The sequence below is a fragment of the Echinops telfairi genome, unplaced genomic scaffold, assembly GCF_000313985.2.
Source record: "Echinops telfairi isolate 266 unplaced genomic scaffold, ASM31398v2 ScPeMD7_31;HRSCAF=116, whole genome shotgun sequence".
Taxonomy (NCBI): Eukaryota; Metazoa; Chordata; class Mammalia; order Afrosoricida; family Tenrecidae; genus Echinops; species Echinops telfairi.
Window position 1 is genome coordinate 63,802,883 of NW_022103928.1, and position 19,864 is coordinate 63,822,746.

The window sequence follows — 19,864 nt, forward strand, 5'->3', positions numbered from 1 at the left end:
GGGGGGTGGGGTGGGGGGCTGGCACTGTGCTCACCGTTCCTGGAACCCACTCCACAGCTACTAACCAGAGCAGTCGGACCGATGACAGCAGAACTGGACCCTTGCCCTGGATGGACCCAGACACAGACAAGGAGTTTGAAGAGATTACTGCTTCCTGAGAGAGACAACTGTGTTCTTTCACCTGACAGCCAGGTAAGAGAAAGACCGTCTCCAAGGGCTTCCAGGACTTCAACATAACCCAATGAGGAGGTCCAATATATATCTCACAAGGGAGCTTCAAGAAGTTTGGAAATATGGAAATAAAGAATACTAGACATTTCCACAAATTTTTCGATGTCCCCTTGTAAGAGAAAATTTATTTATCAATCCTAATTTCAAAGGAGACCTGGTGGTGTAGTGGGTCACACATTGTCGTCCTAACTGCAAAGTCAGCAGTTCAAGTCCACCAGCTGTTTCCTGGGAGAAAATGAGGCTGTCTGCTCCCGTAAACATTTACAGCCTCAGAAACCCAAAGGGGCAGTTCTCATCTGTCCTATAGGCTCACCATGAGTCAGAATTGAGTTTATTTACAAAGATACAGCAACAGAAGTCTGAAGAGCAAAGAGGCAATGGGAAGTTATCATTTCAGAGATAACCAGTTTTATTACACTGAAAGGATTCTTAAAGAGGTGGAATAAATAAATGTCATCTTGTGTGGTAGTTACATAATCTGGTGTTAATTTGGGACTTCAGAAGATTAAGTGTGAAGGGGTGGAGTCTAGTCTGTCATTTGGATCATATCCAAAGAGGCCTCTGTGTGGGCCTGGCCTTCTCCTGAGAATCCTGGAAAATCCAATATTCTTTCTTAGAGGAAGACTCTCTCTCTCTGTTTGTGGCTGACAAGACACATGGAGCTACATTAGTGCCCTGAGCTGGAGAGGCCACATGGACCTACCCTGATGCAACCAGACCTCTGAAGCCAGAGAAGCAACGCAGAGACCCCTGCCAGTGCTGAGTTGCTTACAATACCACTGGATTTACAAGACTTCTCACCCATTGGCCTGTGATTGTCCTGCATTCCGCATCACTGTCTGTATTTCCTGAGTCTGAAGAGGACTTTATAGATTGGTATTGGACATATGGGCTAATATTGGACTTATGGGTTTGGGCTGGGCTGGGCTGGGATGCTTTCTTAATGTACAATTAGCCTTTATATAAAACTCTCTCTTATACACATGAGTTTCTATGGATTTGTTTCTCTAGTCTACCCAGACTAACACATCTTGGCATGCCAGTTTTTCTCAGTAGTGAGCCACTTATAATGTTATTTTATTTTCGGGTAAGTAAAGATGGTTATGGCAGAGAAGGGAAATTTCACATAAATGTTTAAGACAAAGCACAAGACTTCAAATACATTTCCTCTGCAACTACATTGTCCAGAGTGGCTTCCAGAACCATCTATCTTGCCTCTGATGCTAAGAGTTCTTTAGTGGGAAAGCTTGAGTAGCGACGGTTTGTTGGTTTGTTTTTCAATTTCTTCACCTCCCCCTTTCCAACACAGATCAATTCGGCTTGCATGCTACTAGGCTGCTGGAAGGTACATCACCAATATCTAGATTTTAGCAGGGTTTCCACACAAAGGCAGATGAGGAATAAAGGCCCCAAGACTAGCTGCCACAAATGAGCCACAGAACTCGACAGAAACCAGCGTGACTCACTTGCTGTAGAAATGCCACCAGGAGAGATCAGCTGCTGGAGGGGCAGCATGCTTAGTGCAGCAGAGGGAGGGGCAGCAAAGGTGAGGAGACCCCCTTGGGGGAGGGATGAATGCATGGCCACGATGATGGGTGACCGAGGCCGCTGGCATTCTACTGGGTCTCTGGGTGCTGTTGGGCAGAGTTGACTCCATGCCATCCAGCTAGCCACCCACTATTAACCCTAAAACAACCAGTTTGTGTGACTCAGAGCATCAAAGGAGAGCATCACTCCAAGCTTAACCTCTCTCTTGCCAGGAGTCTCTGGTTTCACAGCCCATGTGGACTACGACCCACGTGCTCTGTGTCCTTCTCCTGAGACCCCAATGGCCATCTGTTCCCCATTGGTGAGGTGAAGTTCACCCTGATGACCTGCTGAGATGCTGTCTGGCTGCTTCCACTGCACAGACAGACCTTGCCCTCTAGCTGATGCCTATCTTTTCTAAGGCTGTGATCCTGACAGGGGATGAGTACCACATCTTTCTTCCTTGGTGAAGTTGGTGGGTTTTAACTACCAACTTTTTGGTTAGCATCCAACGCTTAATGACTATATCCCCCAGGGCTCCACTTCCCACCTTATCAATACTGCCCCCCGCCCCCAACTAATCAAAAATCTCTAGCCCTGAGCTCCGTTGAGGCCTGAGAATCCCTGTTCCTCATCCCAAAGCACCCCTTGATTTAGCATCCCTTGAGGATCCTCACTGGCCTCTACAAACCTGGCTGCAGAATGATTGTCCAACTCTGCCATGCCTGTCACGTTTGCCAGTCACCACTTTCCCGTCCGCTGTACCCCTGCCCAGTTCGTTGTCTGTGGGTTAGTTCATTGGAGTTTATCTGTTCTGTTTAACAGGTTACTCTCCGTGACTCCTCTTCTCCACCAGAAAGCGCAGCTGCTTCAAGTTTGATATGACGTTCTGAGCACTTCCTCGTGTCCTGGCACAAAGTGTCCCAAGCTTTCTTTTTGTATCTTCCTTTCCCCAGTCCTGGAATTAACACTGTCTCCTGGGAACCTGTTTCTGTTAGTAACAGGGAGGGGTGTTTAGAAGCCGGGATCCAAGTACTAGATGTGCTCACAGCTAATAAAGGACTATTGTTTCTAGGTCCTTTCAATGAATGGAGTCGGGATTTCATGCTGATCCCTTCAATCCCAGTCTAACCCACAGGTATTAGCGTTGGCTTCCCTCGTGCACGCATTTGCTCCACGCTGCAGCACTTCCCAAACAACCAAAACTGTTCTAACCATATTACGACAAGTGACCACGTTCCAATGAAAGGACTTGAACATTGTCCCAGCCCCTGGATTAAGGGTATGGAGTTGAAGTGCTGTGTTCAAATTTAATAGTGTATGCCAGTACTATTCAAAGGGTTTGAGTTCCTCACGCCCCTCTTTCTGGGTTGTTCGACTATTAATTTGAAATACATGTTGGGGACATTTGATTCTGCTTACATCCATTTTCAGGGGTTTTTTTCTTCCCCTATCTTGTGGGTGTTATTCTAACTTTGGCTATCTGGAACATTGACATGTTTCCAAAGCTAAAACTACCCATAAAAAAGGAGTAGTCTCATGAGGGAGGGATGGGGGAGGGGAAAAATGAGGAGCTGATACCAAGGGCTCAAGTAGAAAGAAAATGTTTTGAGAATGATGATGGCAACAAATGTACAGATGTGCTTGAAACAATGGATGGATGCATGGATTGTGATGAGAGTTGTATGAGCCCCCAAGAAAATGACTTAAAATTTTAAAAAAAGTAGTAGTGTCAACAGTTCGCTTTGCTGCATCCCACTCTCTCCGCCCCTGTCATCCTACAGCTAATCAGATTTCCTGCTTCTGATTTCCCTTCTTTTGTTCCTTTCTGTAAAAATAAATAAATAAGCAGATACCTATATCTTCTTGCTTCCTCTATTTTTACACAACACAACACCAGTGCGCAGTAGGAGGAGACCTCTGGCACCATGTTCTTGCTGCTTGCGTGCGACACAACCCAGAAATCATTCGTCTCAGCGGTAGCTATCGTCCTCATTCTGCTGTTTGGCCTCGTATGTGTCACCGTTTTCCCAAACATCCTGACATTAGGAGCATACTCAATGAGTGAGGAAACTTGTGGATACGTAATTTCACAGCTGGAGACTCATTTTCAGAGGTTGATGAGGGTCAAAGGGTTTATGCACAAGAAGTTGGGTCAGAAGCTGCCAAATTTCCCTCCACGGGGACTGCCATTCTCCACCCCCACAGCAGTGCACGAGAGCGCCTCTTTTCCCACAGACTCGCCAATGGGGGGAATCGTTAAGCTTCTAAAATTTTCCCACTCTGATGGCTGACAAATGCTCTCTCATTATCGTTTCACGTGCATTTTTCTTAATATGAGTGAAGTTATACATGTTGTAGAGTCATTTCATTATTTATTAGGAATCATCTATCCTTGTCTTCAGCTCGGTTTTTTCCTATAGGAATTTGGGGAATTTCCTCTCAATTGAAAAATGTGCGGTCTCTATTATTGTTGTTGGCCAATGCCTTTGAGCCCGCTCTGACTCACAGTGACCCTGTGTGCAACAGAACCAAAGAGAATGTCCTGTCAGGCACCGTTCCCCCAATCCTTGCTACATGGAGGGGTTCAAGGCTTTGAGAGAAGCCCTGGTGGCCTAGTGGTGACACAATGGGCTACGATCTGCAAGGTCCACAGGTTGAATCTACCAGCCACTCTGCAGAAGACGGGGCTCACTCCTTCCATACAGTCACGGTCGCAGACACTCACCGGCGCGGTTCTGCCTGTCCTCGGAGGCCGCTGTGAGTCAGCACCGACTCCTGGCAGCAGGCAGGTTCGTCTGTTGGTGGTGGTGGTTTTTGATATGTGCTACACAGTACAAATCTCTCTCTCATTTTATCATTTGCCTAATGACTTTATGGTTCTCGTTTTTGTTCTTTTACTTAACCCCCCCCCTCCCTTTTTTCTTGCAAGTAGTTGACTTCGTTCCTCCTTTCACTTCATGCGTCTGGATTTTGGAGTCATTGGGAAAAAGCCCTTTTACTGTATCGAAGCCATAAACGAAGTCTTTGTGCATTTTTATGTTTTGTTTTGGCTTGTTTTTTTTCACTTTAAGTCTACCTGGATGTTTTCATGAGTATAATATGAAGAATAGACTTAATTTTATCTTTTCATAAATGACTATGCAGTTTTCTCAAAAGTATTTGTTACAAAGCCCACCCCGGCTCCGAGTATCACCTTTATCATAAAGTCAACCCTCACCTGGAGTTCAGTCTTTTGTGTACCCTTCATTCCACTGATCTGTCTATCCAAGTACTAGCACCCCAATCTGCTTTAACCACAGACTCTACCCTCTATGCACTTTTAAATCCACGTGACAAGCCGATGACTCATCGAGCTGCCTAGTTGGGATGGTACGTAAAGCTCAGCCACTCCCACGCTGCCAGCCTTGCTTCTTCCCCCTGCTGCCCCTCCCCACTCACTGACATGTCAGGGAAGCGACGGCACTGATGTGTCGCTGTTGTCGCTGATGCCGACACCAATCGGGCAGCTTGGTTATTATTTTTCTCCATGAATTGACACCAAACGGGGGTCAGACCCGGAAACTGATGCTGATAAAATTCAGGGTCTCCCCACCATCAAAGAGAGTTTCTTCAGCTCAACAACCATCTCATCTCTGTTCACATAGACTGGGAGGCACGTTCGTACGGTCCCACTGTGTGCTCTACGGTGAAAGTGGGACAAGTCTGGTCTGCGTCACCGAGTCCACCAATGTGGCGTACTGTATGCTGTTCCCACCCCGCACACAGCTGTCGGCAACTGAGCAGAGGGACAGGGGAGCCCAGGGAGAGGGAAGCTGGCTCCCAGCAGCCGTGGGGATCACTCCAAGGACAGCTCGAGACTGCGTCGGTGATTAACGTGATGCAAATCCCCACAAAAATGGCACGGGAGAGGGCCTGTGAGAACATGGACAATCAATACTTGAAAGGTGTCCCTCCCATCAGACTCATGGTCACGCTGAAAACTTGCCCTGCTGCGACACGAGAAACCAGCCATGGAGCCGTAATGGGAGGCCCGGCAAGGCCTCGCCTTTCCAGCCAAGTCAGCTTCAGAATCTTCTGTCTGGAATTCAGATTTAGAATGACCCCATGGCCAGAGTTCAAACAACAGCCATCCGCCCGGCATAGTCTCACTGCTTCAACGGAAGGATGCGCGGATGCTGCCGCCACAGCTCTCACTGGCTGGGACCCTCGGACTGAGACCTCTCCACCTGGCAAGGACCGAATCTAACAGGGACACGCCCATCATCACTGAAACACTGACAGCATGTATAACATGTGACAAAAAGGTGGGGGGGAATGAACTTGAGAAGGCGGAACCCAACAGTGAGAATCCATGATGAGCACACACCTTTCAGAGGGCCCCGTTAGTGCTCTCTGTGAGGCTACGGTTTTCACCAGTCTATGCTTGCCAAGGTGACCCATGCAAACAGGGTAGTGCAGGGAAAATGCCACAGAGCCCCACAACTAGGGACTAGTGGCGTGGCTGCCCTCTTCTGAAATAAGCACAGGATAGCTCTCACATCCCACAAGGAGCTTCACCCCACAGCCTTGCTCCTAGGGGCCCAGGGACTCACAGTGCTGTCGATATACGCTTCCGTCCACACGACGTCGTGCTCCTGGTCGATTACTTTGGGCCGGCTGAGGACGTGCAGGTATTCCATGACGTTCTCTTGCACGTCAGCCAAGGTGGAGATCTGGGTGAAGAACCCTGCCGAAAGCCAAGGGTACCAAGCTCAGTGACGGACCAGCAGACAGGAAACTGGGGACATGCCTGCCCCGTGCTTTCTTCATCTCTAGCGAATTCCTGTCTGTCCCTGAAAATGTCCAATCTCCACTCCATCACCACTTCATGAGGAATATAGGATGTGCATATATATATAAATATATTTTTCTTACTTTATAGATATATATATATCTATAAAGTAAGAAAATGAAAATCAACCATAAGTCTACCTCACAGAAGGAACCTGCCCATCTCAAAAACAAACAACCTATTGAAACACACAGGCATCAAGTTGATTCCAACCCTTATTCCAGCAGACCCCCACTCAGCCGCACACCCCTACATACACATATACAGAGCGCATGTGCATTGGCATCACACATACTGATAGTCCCACCCACCTGGAAATGGGAATCCACTTTAATGAGTTCATTTAAATCCCATTATACCACACCATCTTAATGGGTTCATTTAAAAGGAAAACTTATAAACCATAAAAACTAAAGTGTATCTATTTTTATTACCTGAGTGATCATAATCAAACGCATGGCCCTCAGGTTGACTCCAGCCCATCTTGCCCCTGTGGGACAGGACAGAAGAGTCCCACATCGGATGCCCAGGGCTGCAGTCCATAAAGAAGCAGATGGCCCCGTCTTCCTCCTCAGAAGGGGCTGAGGGCTTCCAGCCGACACCCTGGTGGTCAGCCGTGGGGTGCTTTAGTCACCACATTACCAGGGCTCCCACAGTAAGCATCATAGTTAGGATTGTGTCCTTTCATGGCCACACACTTTAACAAATACTTGATAAGCTGTGGCTCGTTTATTCTTAACACTAGGCATCCACTTTAAAGACAAGTCAATGGAGCCAAACTGAGAGCGTGTGTTTTGCCCATGTGCTCAGAGGTAGCCAGTGTCAAAGGCCATTCTGAACCCAAGCCTGGGCGTATCTGACATGGTGTCCTCTGCTTACATATCCCAGCACACACCCTGATGTGGTTACCAGCTGTTTTGTCTTCAATATACTAATATTAAGAAACTGTGCTTAATAATGCTCGTGACGGTAGAAGGGATAGCTTCTAAATAACAGAAAACAGTCTGCAGAAGTCAGGTCTGGAGAGTGGAGGCGTCGTGTTGGTCTCCAGTTCCCAGGCTCCGATCCGTCCGACTTCGGTGTGGGGTCCTATCCAGCTGGTTACAGTTAGGAAACATCTGAAAGGGCACGGCTTGGATGGACAGGTACTGTCCTTCATTCAAACATCCGCCTGGCACTGTGGACGTGAAGGTACCAGAATATGCCCAGGTCCCTGCCCTCCCAAGGCCTGGGAGACCCAATCCACAAATGACTACAAGGAGTACAACAGATCTTCAGCTGAAGTGCACAGCAAGGATGGTCAAGCAGATGTGACTCCCCGAGGGGCAGTCAGGGATGACGAGAGCTGACGGATGAAAACCGGTTAGCTAAAGGAAACAAGGATAAAGCATGTGTCCCTCACAGGCCGTCGAGGGAAGGCCCAGGGTCTGCGAGAGCCGGGGGCCCTCTACGAACTGGGAATATGTAGCTCCGAATGGTCAGCGTAGAGCCCTAGGGAAAGAGGGTGGAGAGTAGAAGCTCTCAGGCCAGAGGAAGGAGGAAGACCGTCACAGCAGGACCACCTCAGGAGGCATTTGAGTTTCTGCGACAGGCAGTCACAGAAGGGTTTTATACGGGAGGGCATAGATCCATGTTTCCTCCTGCCTCTAAGTGAGGACATTTATAACTCGGCTCACACCATCTCCTGTTTGCCAAACAAATCAAAGAAGGAATGCCGGGTGCTGAAGTCAAATCGATCACAGCCCTTACTGCACCGCCCACAGCATCCCTCGGAGCCTCCAGCAGTGCTCAGGGCACAAGAACACCAGCCCTTCTGTTGTCCAGAAAGGGTCGGGACCCTCCCAGGGCATTTCCAAACAAAGGCCAGATGGTTTGAATTGGATGTGCCAACCCCAAACCAGGTTGGGACCATGTGGCTTCTGGTTTCCTGATGACAGCTCTGCACAGTGCTAATTAGCATGCATTGTCACTCCCGCCTACCCCACCCTCCAGGTCAGGGCCTGGGACTTGCCCATCCCAGGAAAACACAGGGCCTCAAAGGAACAGACTGAGAGCAGCTGTGAGCTCCACAATCCGGAGCGGGCCTCTGCAGACCCTGCCGCGAGGGAGACCCACTGGCACGCCGCTGTTGGGGGTCTCCTACAGAGGCTCTCTTGGAGGCACATTGGCACATACAGACTTTGGGGGGATTTTTGGAAGCAGTAAGAGTGGCACATTCATCGTTTTTATCTCCTCATCCATGTAACTGCAATGGATGTTGGATGAGGGAAGACAGTATTTCAGACCTTGTTCTTTAGTAAACAAAACGTGGAGTCTACATGATAGGTCTTAGGTGGACAAACGTGATCCCGGGACAAGATGGGCAAGGCACTAGGGTGCTGATAAGAGGAGGGTGGGTGGCTCGGGATCCTGTTGGGGGGTGAGGGGTGGGGTGTTTTGCAGTGTAAGGACTATTCTTCTGTTTGAACTCCTGTGTCAAATGTGCAGAGAGATAGCATCTCCCAGAAGTTAGTCGTGGTCAACTGTATTTTCACATCTAATTCTCAAAGTCAACAACAAAATCCCTGGTTTGATTTTCTAAATCCATGCTAAGAAAAGGCAGGGCGTAACCACAAGGAGGAAAGGAGACACAGGTCATTAGCATACAGAGGGCGTGGGAAGGAGAGGAACATCTCACATTTGGAAGGAGACTCAGCGAGAGATCCTTCTCACTGGGCTTTGCTTATCAGTCAAAGAGCTGAAGGCTCCTCAGAGCCACAAACTCATGGCCAATTGTACACTTGACCCCTCCCCGGGGAGGCCAGAGAGAATCCTCAAATTGAACTCATCCTGAGACAGCTCTCAATTCCCTCCCCAAACTCCTGCCTCCTACGGTCTTCTTTCTCTTAGCCTACGGCATCCCTGCCCACTTCAGTGAAAAACCCAAGAAGTATCTTTGATAACCATAATTCCTTAGGCCCACCCCCTCTCATCATCTAGAACAGCGGTTCTCAACCTTCCTAATGCCGGGAACCTTTAATACAGTTCCTGATGTGGTGGTGACCCCGCCCCCAACCCTAAAATTATTTTTGTTGCTACTTCATAACTGTCATTTTGCTACTGTTATCAATCAGGCAACCGCTATGAAAGGGTTGCTCGACTCCCAAAGGGGTCGTGACCCCCCAGGTTGAGAACCGCTGCTCTAGGACATCTGTCTGGCCCTACCTCCAAAACAGCCCTAATACCCACTGCTGCCACCCTGGTCTAAGCCTCCATCATTTCCCACTCAAACTAGAACCCCCGCCCCAGCCTCAAGGGCACAGAGGGGCTTCGGAATATAAAGTAGGTCATCTCCCGGCTTCAAACCCACCAGACTCTGTTTGGAATAAGAGTAAAAGCCAAATTCACACTGGCCTCCACGACACGGTCTCCACCGCCGCTAATCCAGCTGGGTGAAGGCACACCGTGTCTGCCCCCGCCCCCGCTGGCTTCCTCTGCCCTCCCACTACTCGTCGTTCCCTGGTGCCTCAAGTCCTCTCCCCTCAGGCTTCGGCGCTCTTGCCGTCTCCAGGCATGATTCCTGGTGAGAGCCCCTGGGTGCCTCCACCATTTGTCTTGCTCAGCTGATGCGGGAAAGATGTGGCTGTGTACCGAGGGCACATCAGAAGACAGAACCTGGTGATCGAGCCACTGCTGAGAGTCAGCCGTGGAACACGCCACGGATCAGAGTTCTACTGGGCACGGCAGAAGTCACCGTGCGGGGGGGCGGGGGGGGGGGGGCACCTGCCCTGCTACCCACTGACTTTTGCTGTGTCCATTCTGGTCCCTGCTCAGCCTCGGCACACGCGGCCGGCCGTCTGGTTTGAGTCTGTCCCTCACATGTCCTTCTCAGTGGCCGTCCCTGACTGAGCTTCTCGTTCACTGTCTTCCTCTCTCTCTCTCACTGCAATGCCTTGTAGGCATCGCACGAGAAGTCTACTCAAACCCCAGTCAACTTTATTTTTTAATCTGTTGGCCAAGAATGCAGAGGTATAAAAGGTAAGAAAAGTTGAACTGATTGAAGTGCTATTAATAATGTATACTGGAAACCTTACACAAATGGGATCATCTAACTCCAGCCCATTAAAAGGAAAAACCTTTCTGAAAGAGTCTTTTTTGTGCCCAAATGTTCTCATGAAGGTTTAGGCTCACCAATGTGCCTTTTGATGGATAATGGGCAGTCGGGTAGGGCTGGGGTCTTTGGCTGTAACCATAGAAGCTTCCCTTGTTTCCCCCTCTGTATTCTGAGCTGGTTATTTTTCGCCGCCACCCCTCACCCGCACCACCCTGCTCATTTTGTCCCCCTTCTATAGTTGAGCTTTGGAATGTTTATTCTCTTCTGTAATGCACCTTTTTGGGACTTCATATATCATGGAAGAAAACAGGATCGGCCGTCATTCAGTAATTACCAAGGAGGAATTAACGCTGAAATTAGCCACCTAGCACCAATGGACTGCTCGTTTCCGACATCACCTCCATTGACCTGTCTTCCCGAGGAGAGGTCCGAGCTGCTACTCCGCAGCTGCGGCTGGGCCTTCTGAGCTCACCTGCCCTCTGGTTGCCATCCGTTTTGAGTCCCTTTTCTAAGAGCTGCCTCTGGGGGACCCTGACTACTCCTCGGACCTGCCAGGGCACCAGGTCTGGTGGCTTCAGGAGCCGGCTCCCCAGTGGACAGACCCTGCCGTCCATTCCACACGGTCTTAATCTCCCTTCTGCGTGAAGGACACATCCCTCCTGGAGTCTTCTCCAGGACTCCTTCACACTTCAATATACTCACCACGTGGGACGCAAGCAATCGTGTGTCCAGGTTCGTTCTTTTGGGGCAACGTGATGGGAAGGGGGCTCGGATGGAACATGAAGTGTAGAGGCATAGCCCACAGAAGGACAGGGCTGTGGAAAGATCCTCAGCATAGTCTGCTCGCTGTCCATACCAGACCCAAGTGGGAACCAACTTATTTTGGTAGAAAACAAATGACAATTTAAAACGTTCCAGCTGTACATTTCCTTTGAGAGTCTGTTGGGCCTGCGAGCTACAGCTGTCTTAGAGTTGGAGGCAGCCGACTGCAGGGAATGCCCACTAGGGCAGAGCCCCTTGAGGCGCAGCCTTGCCTGGGCATGTGACTCCCTGGAGAGCAGGGCTCCCGAGATGATCAGCGTCCGGCCATGCTTCAGATTTCAGAACAAGATTTCCATTGCGAATAATGTTAGGTTTCCACGTTTAATCCCATGGTAAAAATCCATGGACAAACAGAAAAAGAAGGACATCGTCGAGAGGCTATGGCTTTGGATAAACTGCATCTGAATCCTGGTACCCAAACTGACTGTCTGGCCAATTTCAGTTCCCTCCTCCTCCTGAGTAAGGATGAGTGCAGCCCTGGGGGGCGGGGGGTGGGGTGAGTTCAGGGTTGTCAGCCAGTTGCACCCAGCCCGGCACAGAGGAGGCTGCCTGCTCCTGGGAAGCACTGCCGCCTTGGAAACCCACGGAGCAGTCCTACTCTGCCCCCAGGGTCAGGCGAGTTGGGGTTGACGAGATAATAGGAGGCTTGCTTGTGTTAGGGATCAGCACACACCTTAAAGAGCCATGGTGCACTGTGAGGACTTGGCATGGTGCCGGAGGCTCACGGGGCAGTCCACTTTCCCTGCTCCTACAGAGGACTGCCATCATCTTCCTCATCACCGACTCCTTCCCCGCAAATGACCAGGTTCCGTGAAATCAGCACAGAGAACCAGACCAAGCTGGTTTGGGTAACTTCCATTTCTGCTTTTCTATACCAGTTTTTTTGTTTGTTTGTTTTGTTTTTTCTATACCAGTTTTTAAATTGTACAATGATTGAAGTGGCTTTTCTTCACCCCACCCACTACCTTTACGGTTTTATAAATTGAAGACTATCTTCTGGGGCACATGACACTGGGAAAGGCACGGAAAGTCTCGAAAATCAAACCAAGCATGCTGAGAGGCGGGTGCTCTGGGCTCCTAGGCAGGGCAGGGCAGGGCCACCAAGACAGGGAAAACGGCCCTTTCAAGACAGGGAAAACGGCCACCAGACCCTTAGAAAGGGCCAGTCTAAGAAGACAACCAGGAGCGACATGTGCAGCATTTCCATTTGCCCTAAATATCAGGGCCCTCCTGTGTTTGCACAGCTGGAAAACTCTCCATCCACCGCAATTTCTGCGGGAGAATCAGCCAATGCCTATTTAACATCTTGGCACACTGAACATTAGAGAAGGTCGTCGTGGCTTTATGGAATATCTGGGCTAGCCGGCTGCTCTTTTCTATTTTCCCAGTTCACTTGTTTGCCCAGCAGTGTGAACACAGAACTGTAAGTTCACAGTGGCAGTGACTGTACTAATGCATTTAAAATGGCCCACAGCTTTGCCTCATTAGGGCTGGTTCCCTCAAGAGATGACTCAGTTATGCATAAAATGAAACAAACCAATGGACTCCAGGCCTCCCTGGATTTTTCTAGAAGACAGGAGGGGGGTGGGGGCAGACGAGTCCTGTAAGGGATATCAATGTCCCCAGACAGCCATTCCTGCAAGCAAGTGTCTCAAGTCGACTGGCTGAGAACTGCCTCCATAACTACCCGCTTCCAAGCAAGAGGTCCTCCTCAGACAGGAAGTCCTTGACCACTGACCCAGGGGTGATCTGCTGGCTGGGCCACATCCTGCCCCTTCCCAGGGCCACTCTGTGGTCCAGCCAAGACCAGCAGTCCACTGGCTCCCCCTCGGGCTATCCTTGGGTCTGCTCTGGTCCCTGAATGTGAAGGTTTCACTTCACTGAAGAACTTAGTTGAGTCAGGGCTAAACTATGTAAGGGGGTGACTCTGTAGACTCCATGTTACTTAAGATGAAAAATGTTGAGCTGCCTCCATACTATAGCCATCTGAAACTGTAAACAATGCTTTGACGAATGACCACAGACTCAGAGTTGCCCGCCGGCGGTACGTGGTCCGAAGCCCCACAATGGGAGCAACATGAAGCCAATGTTTACACTGACACAGATGACTGGGACCCAACATTTCAATGGCGACTGGAACAGGAATGACAAAGACATTTTCATTCCCGACTGAGGAAGGTCAACCATGGAGGGGCTGGCTCTGGCGAAGAAGGAAATGGCTGGATGTGGACAGTAGGAAAGGAGAATCGCTGTGGGATCCGACAGCCCAGGCAGCTAACCAGCTATTATCGTCTCCTCGGATTTTCCAAGTTGCTGTACTCCAAATTTATGAATCTGAAGGGCTCTATTTCATAGCCAGGCCTGAAAATACTGTGAGTTGACTGAATCGTCTTCAAAAGGATGTTTCAAAGATTCTTATAAACAATGACTAAAACTAAATTATGGTGTAATATTAGTTGATTAAGAGAGACTTCAATTTGAGTAATTTTCATCAGCTGGACACAGACAGTGGTAAAAACAATAACCCGTGACTAAACGCACATTAGCTGATGGGAAGAGCTGCAATCTGGTGTGGCAGGAATAACAGCGGCACAAAAAGGATAAAAATAATTTTTCCCCAAGACCACAGAAGAAAGGATAAATGGGAAAAGAGTAGCTCACTCGACTCTTTCCGATGCCAACCCAGTTCCAAAACGTATTCCCGGAGGGGCCTCTCTGCACATGAGAAACCTGGGATCTGCTCAACCCCCCTCCTCATGTCACGCTACCTTCAATATTCCCCCGAAATGAAGTCAAATCGTCACTGAGATGAGCAGAAGTACGGAACCTTTTTTTAAGTGAAGCAAGGCAGCCAATAAACTAAAATAATTGCAGAATGTGTAATTTCAGAACTTCAAGGAAAAAGTTTAATTCTTCCATGAAGTTCTTCGTCTTTGCATGAGGACATTGAGACACTTGCTTAAAAGACGGTTTCGCCTACAAGTGGACAAGTAAGGGCAATGTCAAGCAAAGAGAAAGAAGGGCAGAGGCTCATCTGCTTGGCTATGTACCTATTCTCCGAACGTTTCCCACACCTCCCTCCACTCCCTCCCCTCTCCCCACCCCCCAACACTCACGTACTTACCCATGGGCTTGTCCTTGCCTAAAACTGATCAAAGTGGGGGTAGAGTACCGGAAGAGGAGATCGTGTTTGGTGGGGCCGGCTTAAGGTGACATAGACCCTTAATGAGATGAATTGATCGAGCTTCAAGAACGGCCTCGGAGATCTCAGAAAGCCTTAAAGATGACATGCTTTCTTCTGCTGCACATAAAGTCTCCGTGAGTTGGCATCTACTCAAGGGCAACTAACAACAAGAACGGGTTACGGTCCGAGCTGGGACATCATCATTTCCATTCCAGGGAGAGAGGAGTTTGAAATCACGATCTGTAATTGCTGCTCGGTCTGAATGGAGGAAACATACCGTCTCCTCTCTAATATATGGAAGAAGCAACTGTGCTGCGTGGAAGGGTGGCTGTGTGTACAATGGCATAGCAGTTCTTGGCTGTGCACTTGTCATTGCAGTGAAGGTCCACCGACACAGAAAGAAAATGGGGTGGGCATGCAGAAAGCATCCAAGAACAACAAAAACAGAGCTTCCTGGCCCCTCGTGAGACACATGTTTCCCTCACCACCCGGGGTACTGACTCACTCCTCGCACTCCAAAACATTCGCTTTTTAATTTCAGGGAGTAACTTCAGTTGTTTGCAACTAAAATAGCTTTGTCTTAAGTCACTCAAGCTGGAACTGAGACCTACAAATCCTTCTTTGAATCTTCCTCCTTCCACTGAAGTTCAAGTGTGGAACTCTTGTACAGGTCAGCTTACGGGATAGATGTAAAAGTTGGCCACTTCAATCCATGGATACCAATTTACTGCGCAACAGGACATCCCTTAGTCTAGTAGATGTCATGGTCCATGATGGAGTAGCCACATCAATGGAGTATCCACCCAAGTAAGACTGGGCTCTGGGAGGACACTCAAGATACAGTCAGAGACAAAGGCTGCTCTCATGGGAGTGTAACTCCAGAGAGGAAAGAAGACACATCCACAAACAATACAAAGCAGGTGACAGCACGAGGTGTTTATGTGTCAGGAATGGGGATACCAGCTTTCTTGTTTGTTTGTTTTTCAAATTGTTTTATTGGGGGCTCGTGGAGACACCAGCTGTACCTGCACTGCCTCATTTCATGCTCACTTCAGACAGTTTGATAACCGACAGTTCTCTTGTCCAAGAGTAGTTGGCATTCTTAAGAGCAATTGAATGACCAAGGCTCCTATTTGTGGCTGGTGGGTGGTGGGGGTTAAATCGAAGGTTAAATTTAAACTTAAGGAATATGGATTTAAGAGCATGCAGTATCCCAGCTGATTGCCTCTGAAGCTTTGCTTGCTTGGCTGGGTATAAAAGTAGAGGTTCCATGACTTCCATCTGTGTGTCCTCCTCCAAGCATTACCTTTGGCACACAACACTGAATCTAATACACACTGGTTTGATGGTTCAAATCAATATGAAATGAAGTAATAATTTTCAAAAATTTATATTTCCACCAAAAATAAAGTTAACTGGCTATCTCCATTTAGAACTGCTCCTCGTGAGCTCCATAGAAGAATTTACCAGCACAATGTTCCGTATAAGAAGGTTTTCATGGTCACGTGGCTTTAGGAATACTATGTGCCCTATTATCAACCTCTACATACGGACAAACTAAACTCATCGTGAAGAACTGTTTGGTTTTGACTGCGTTGGCCTTGTCCCACAGTGATCTGACCTCAGGAAGACGTTGTTGGTTGCTGCAGCTGTGGGGTCAGCACGAGCACCTTGGAGCTCTCCAGGCTGGAATGTTTAGGACAGCAGATGACGAGGCCTTTCTCCTGCACAGCTCCCGGGCAGATCCAAAGCATCAGCCTCTTAGTGAGCTGCGAAGCTTGAACTATTGAGCTCCCAGAGCCCCCGTGTATTAACTGACCCTTGTTAATATACAATGCTCATCTTCATGGAGCAGTTACACCTACCATGCACAGTCTCCTTCACTAAGGAAGAGACAGTATGACCACCCCCATGCCGAAGCCCAGAACAGGTGAGTCAGGGATAGTACACCCAGTGAATGAGCAAAACGGGCTAAATTACATATCATTGCATAGTAAAATTACATATTATACAGTAAAATACTATCGATACACGTCAAGATAAAGATCAGGGGTGTTTTGTTTTGTTTTGTTTTTGTAGAGACCCAGACTGATGGAAGGCTGACTGCATGACTGGGTTATCGGGTTCCTGTAGTTTTAGGTGAACAAGAGCAGATTGCCACCAGACCAACAATAACTTAAGTTGGGCCAGAGTGAGTTTTGAGGTCCTCCCTAACAGCAAGACCTGGGGACTGTGGAGGAACACATCCATCTAGTAAACATGAAATTTCTCTGCAACAGGACCCCTGGTTCCACAAGGCATCGATGTGCCAGACTGCTCACTGCAAGGTTGGCAGTTCAAAACAAGCGGCAGCTCCCTGGGAGAAAGATCAGGCTCTCTACTCCCACAGAAAGTTACAGTCTCCGGACCCCACAAGGGCAGTTTCACTTTGTCCTCAACCGTCACTGTGAGTTGGACTAACTCCGCAGCAGCGGATTTGGAGAGGTGCTGTTGTTGTGTAATCTCTCTGCCATGGCCCTTCTCCTAAGGTCCCTTAGCCTTGAGGTGGCAGAGTAAACAAGTTTAACCACTTCACTCAACAGCATCCTCCAGTGAGGGCCGTGTTTTGGTGGAGCCTTTGACGGTCCCACCTCGAAGCGCTTAGAAACCCCTGGGCCTTCTCGGAGAACTTACAGTGTCTGTGACCACACTCCCCTTTCTCAAGACCCTCTCAGCCTCTGCAGAAGGAAGATGGTGCTCAGGGCGGGCTCGTTGGAACCCACCTTTGTTGGCACAGGCCATCCACTTGAGGTTGTCTGCAAAAGCAGCCTCTCTCCCAATGAGGTACGTGAACACGCGGACCTGGAAGGAAGACGGACACACGGGTCAGTGCAGTCCCTGCTCCCCAACCTTGCGGACCACTGGCCCGGCTCACGCACATTTGGTTCACCTCTGTAGTGCTCCATGCTTCCCATCTGCAAGAACACATTTAAGACAGCTGAAGCCCTGGCAGCTGGAAATGCATTCAGAACTGGGGCCTTTGATCTTTTGCCCCAGCAGGCATTGGCAGTGCTTGTTTCCGTGAGCGACGCATGACAGAGGCGATGACTGGAAGCGGGAGGCTGGCAGCACCACGGGCCTGCATTTGCTACACACACACACACACACACACACACACACACGGACAACGATCGCTCGAATCTGCATCAGTTCTGCAACCATCAGCCTCATTCTCACAGGGAGTGCCACGTTTGCCCATCTTGGGAACTAAAACATCACTTATTGCCCTGCTAAAGCAGCGGTTCTCAACCTGTAGGCTGAATGACCCTTTCATAGGAGTTGCCCGATTCATAACAGTAGCAAAATGACAGTGAAGAAGTAGTAACGAAAATAATTTTATGGTTGGGGGGTCACCACAACATGAGGAACTGTATGAAAGGGACGTGGCATTAGGAAGGTTGAGAACCACTGCTCTAAGGAGCCCTGGAAGTGCAGTGTTTAAGCATTTGGCTACTAACAGAAGGACTGGAGGTTCAAACCCACCAGCTTCTCACTGGGAGACGGATGTGAAAGTCTTTTTCTGAAAGGGAGAGAGCTCCAGAAACCTTTGGGGCAGTTCCATGTTGTCTTTGAGTTTGCTACAAGTTGAAATGGACTGACTGACAGTGGAGTTTTAAAGAGGAGACCCTTGACATTCTCTCCCAATGGTGAAGACAGGCTGCAGGAGTCCTTACACCATTGACAGTGTCTGGCATGATTTGTGGGAGGCAATGGACTGAGAGGAGGGGACCTGTCTGGGCGTGAAGACCAATGGAGACTTCAGTCCTTCTCAGGTCTTGGCATCCTGCAGGACAAAGGGCACAGGGCGACCCCGAGCTGTCAAGCATTCTACCGCTCTTCCCAAAGCAGTACTTGAGGGTTGGAAGGGAGAATGTAAATGCTATCCAAGTTCACACTGCACAGTCCAAGCCAAAATCCTGAAGCAGGCCAACTACAGATATTGGGTGACCATTCTAAATCAAAAGGAAAGGTATTCGATAAATAATTCTTGACACGTGACACCAGATGTTTTACCAGCTGATATCCTCTTAGGTCATCAAGGTCAGGCACCCCACTGTTTTCTCTGTAGCATCCCCGACTGTTTCTCCCAGGCGTTTATCAGGACGTTGCTAATTCATATCTGCGGGGTTGGGTCGAGGACACTGGAGCCATTTGACAGGGAAAGGAAAGAGAGTGTCTACTTCACCAGAAGGAGTGATCCAATGCAGGACACGAATGAATACAACTCTACAGAGATGTTGTTCCCATGATGAATATCCTCTGATCTGGGCGGTATGGTTTGAGAGCTGCTTGTTAGGTAGTGTTTTAGGTCCAACGTAAAGAGCTGTTTAAGTGCATGTTCACATGATGTGCCCTCAATCTGTCCTCATCTGGGCTCTGGAAGGCAGTCACTTCCTTCAGATCACAGCTCCAGCAAGGGGCCTTCTTGGTGGGTGCGTAGTCACCGAGGCCTCTGGCTCTCTCTATTCTCAGCTCCTTCCCACACCACGCACAATGGTCTTAAACTAGGAGGACATGATGCGTGTTGGCTTGTGGGTTTATGAATTGGGGCACCCTGACTTCTCTTGGGGGAAAAGACAAACTGCAGCCTCCTGTCACTGAAGGTGCAGTTTGCCTCCCTACACAAAGCGGCGTTTGTCACCCACTTTCCCCACTTGGCCACTGTAGTGTTTGATGGAGGACCCCGGCTCTAAGGAAAACCCAGGACCACTTAAGGGCCCAGCTATAGAGGGGCCTTCAGAGACCTCAGGGCAGCACTGGAATTTCTCCTCAAAACCCTGAAGATGTGGTTCTGTCAGCACAGAAAACCCCAACCAGCTCTACAGCCCAGAACTCCTGTCCTCGGGAGCCAAGACAGGAATCAAATCTCTTAAGACCAGAATCCTACTTTCCCCATAAATCTTTGTCTTTCACTTCAAGCCTAAGCTATTTGGAAGGAAAACAGGAGACTGATAAAAATGTGTGCAGGCTTGTGGCCAAGGATAAAGCATAAGAGCTTCCAGAAAAGGAAGCCATGAGCTTTCATCCTTGCAGGCAGAGACCAGCCACAAACCAGCCCATCTGCTTCTGAGTAAGGCTCTTCTATGTGGTCCTCTCCCCTTTGCTGCCCAGATGAAGGGCCTAAGAATGTACT

General features: G+C 49.0%; 1 protein-coding gene across 1 annotated transcript in view; it reads right to left on the reverse strand.

Moving 5' to 3' along the window:
- The window catches only part of CACNA2D3 (calcium voltage-gated channel auxiliary subunit alpha2delta 3), a 982,973-nt gene that overhangs the window by 305,816 nt on the left and 657,293 nt on the right, over positions 1 to 19,864 (reverse strand). Inside the window, exons 14-15 of the mRNA XM_004702433.2 lie at positions 17,454 to 17,532; positions 6,354 to 6,487 (exon numbers count right to left, since the gene is read on the reverse strand). Of these exons, the coding sequence (XP_004702490.1) occupies positions 6,354 to 6,487; positions 17,454 to 17,532 (213 nt within the window). The remainder of the gene's footprint in view (positions 1 to 6,353; positions 6,488 to 17,453; positions 17,533 to 19,864) is intronic.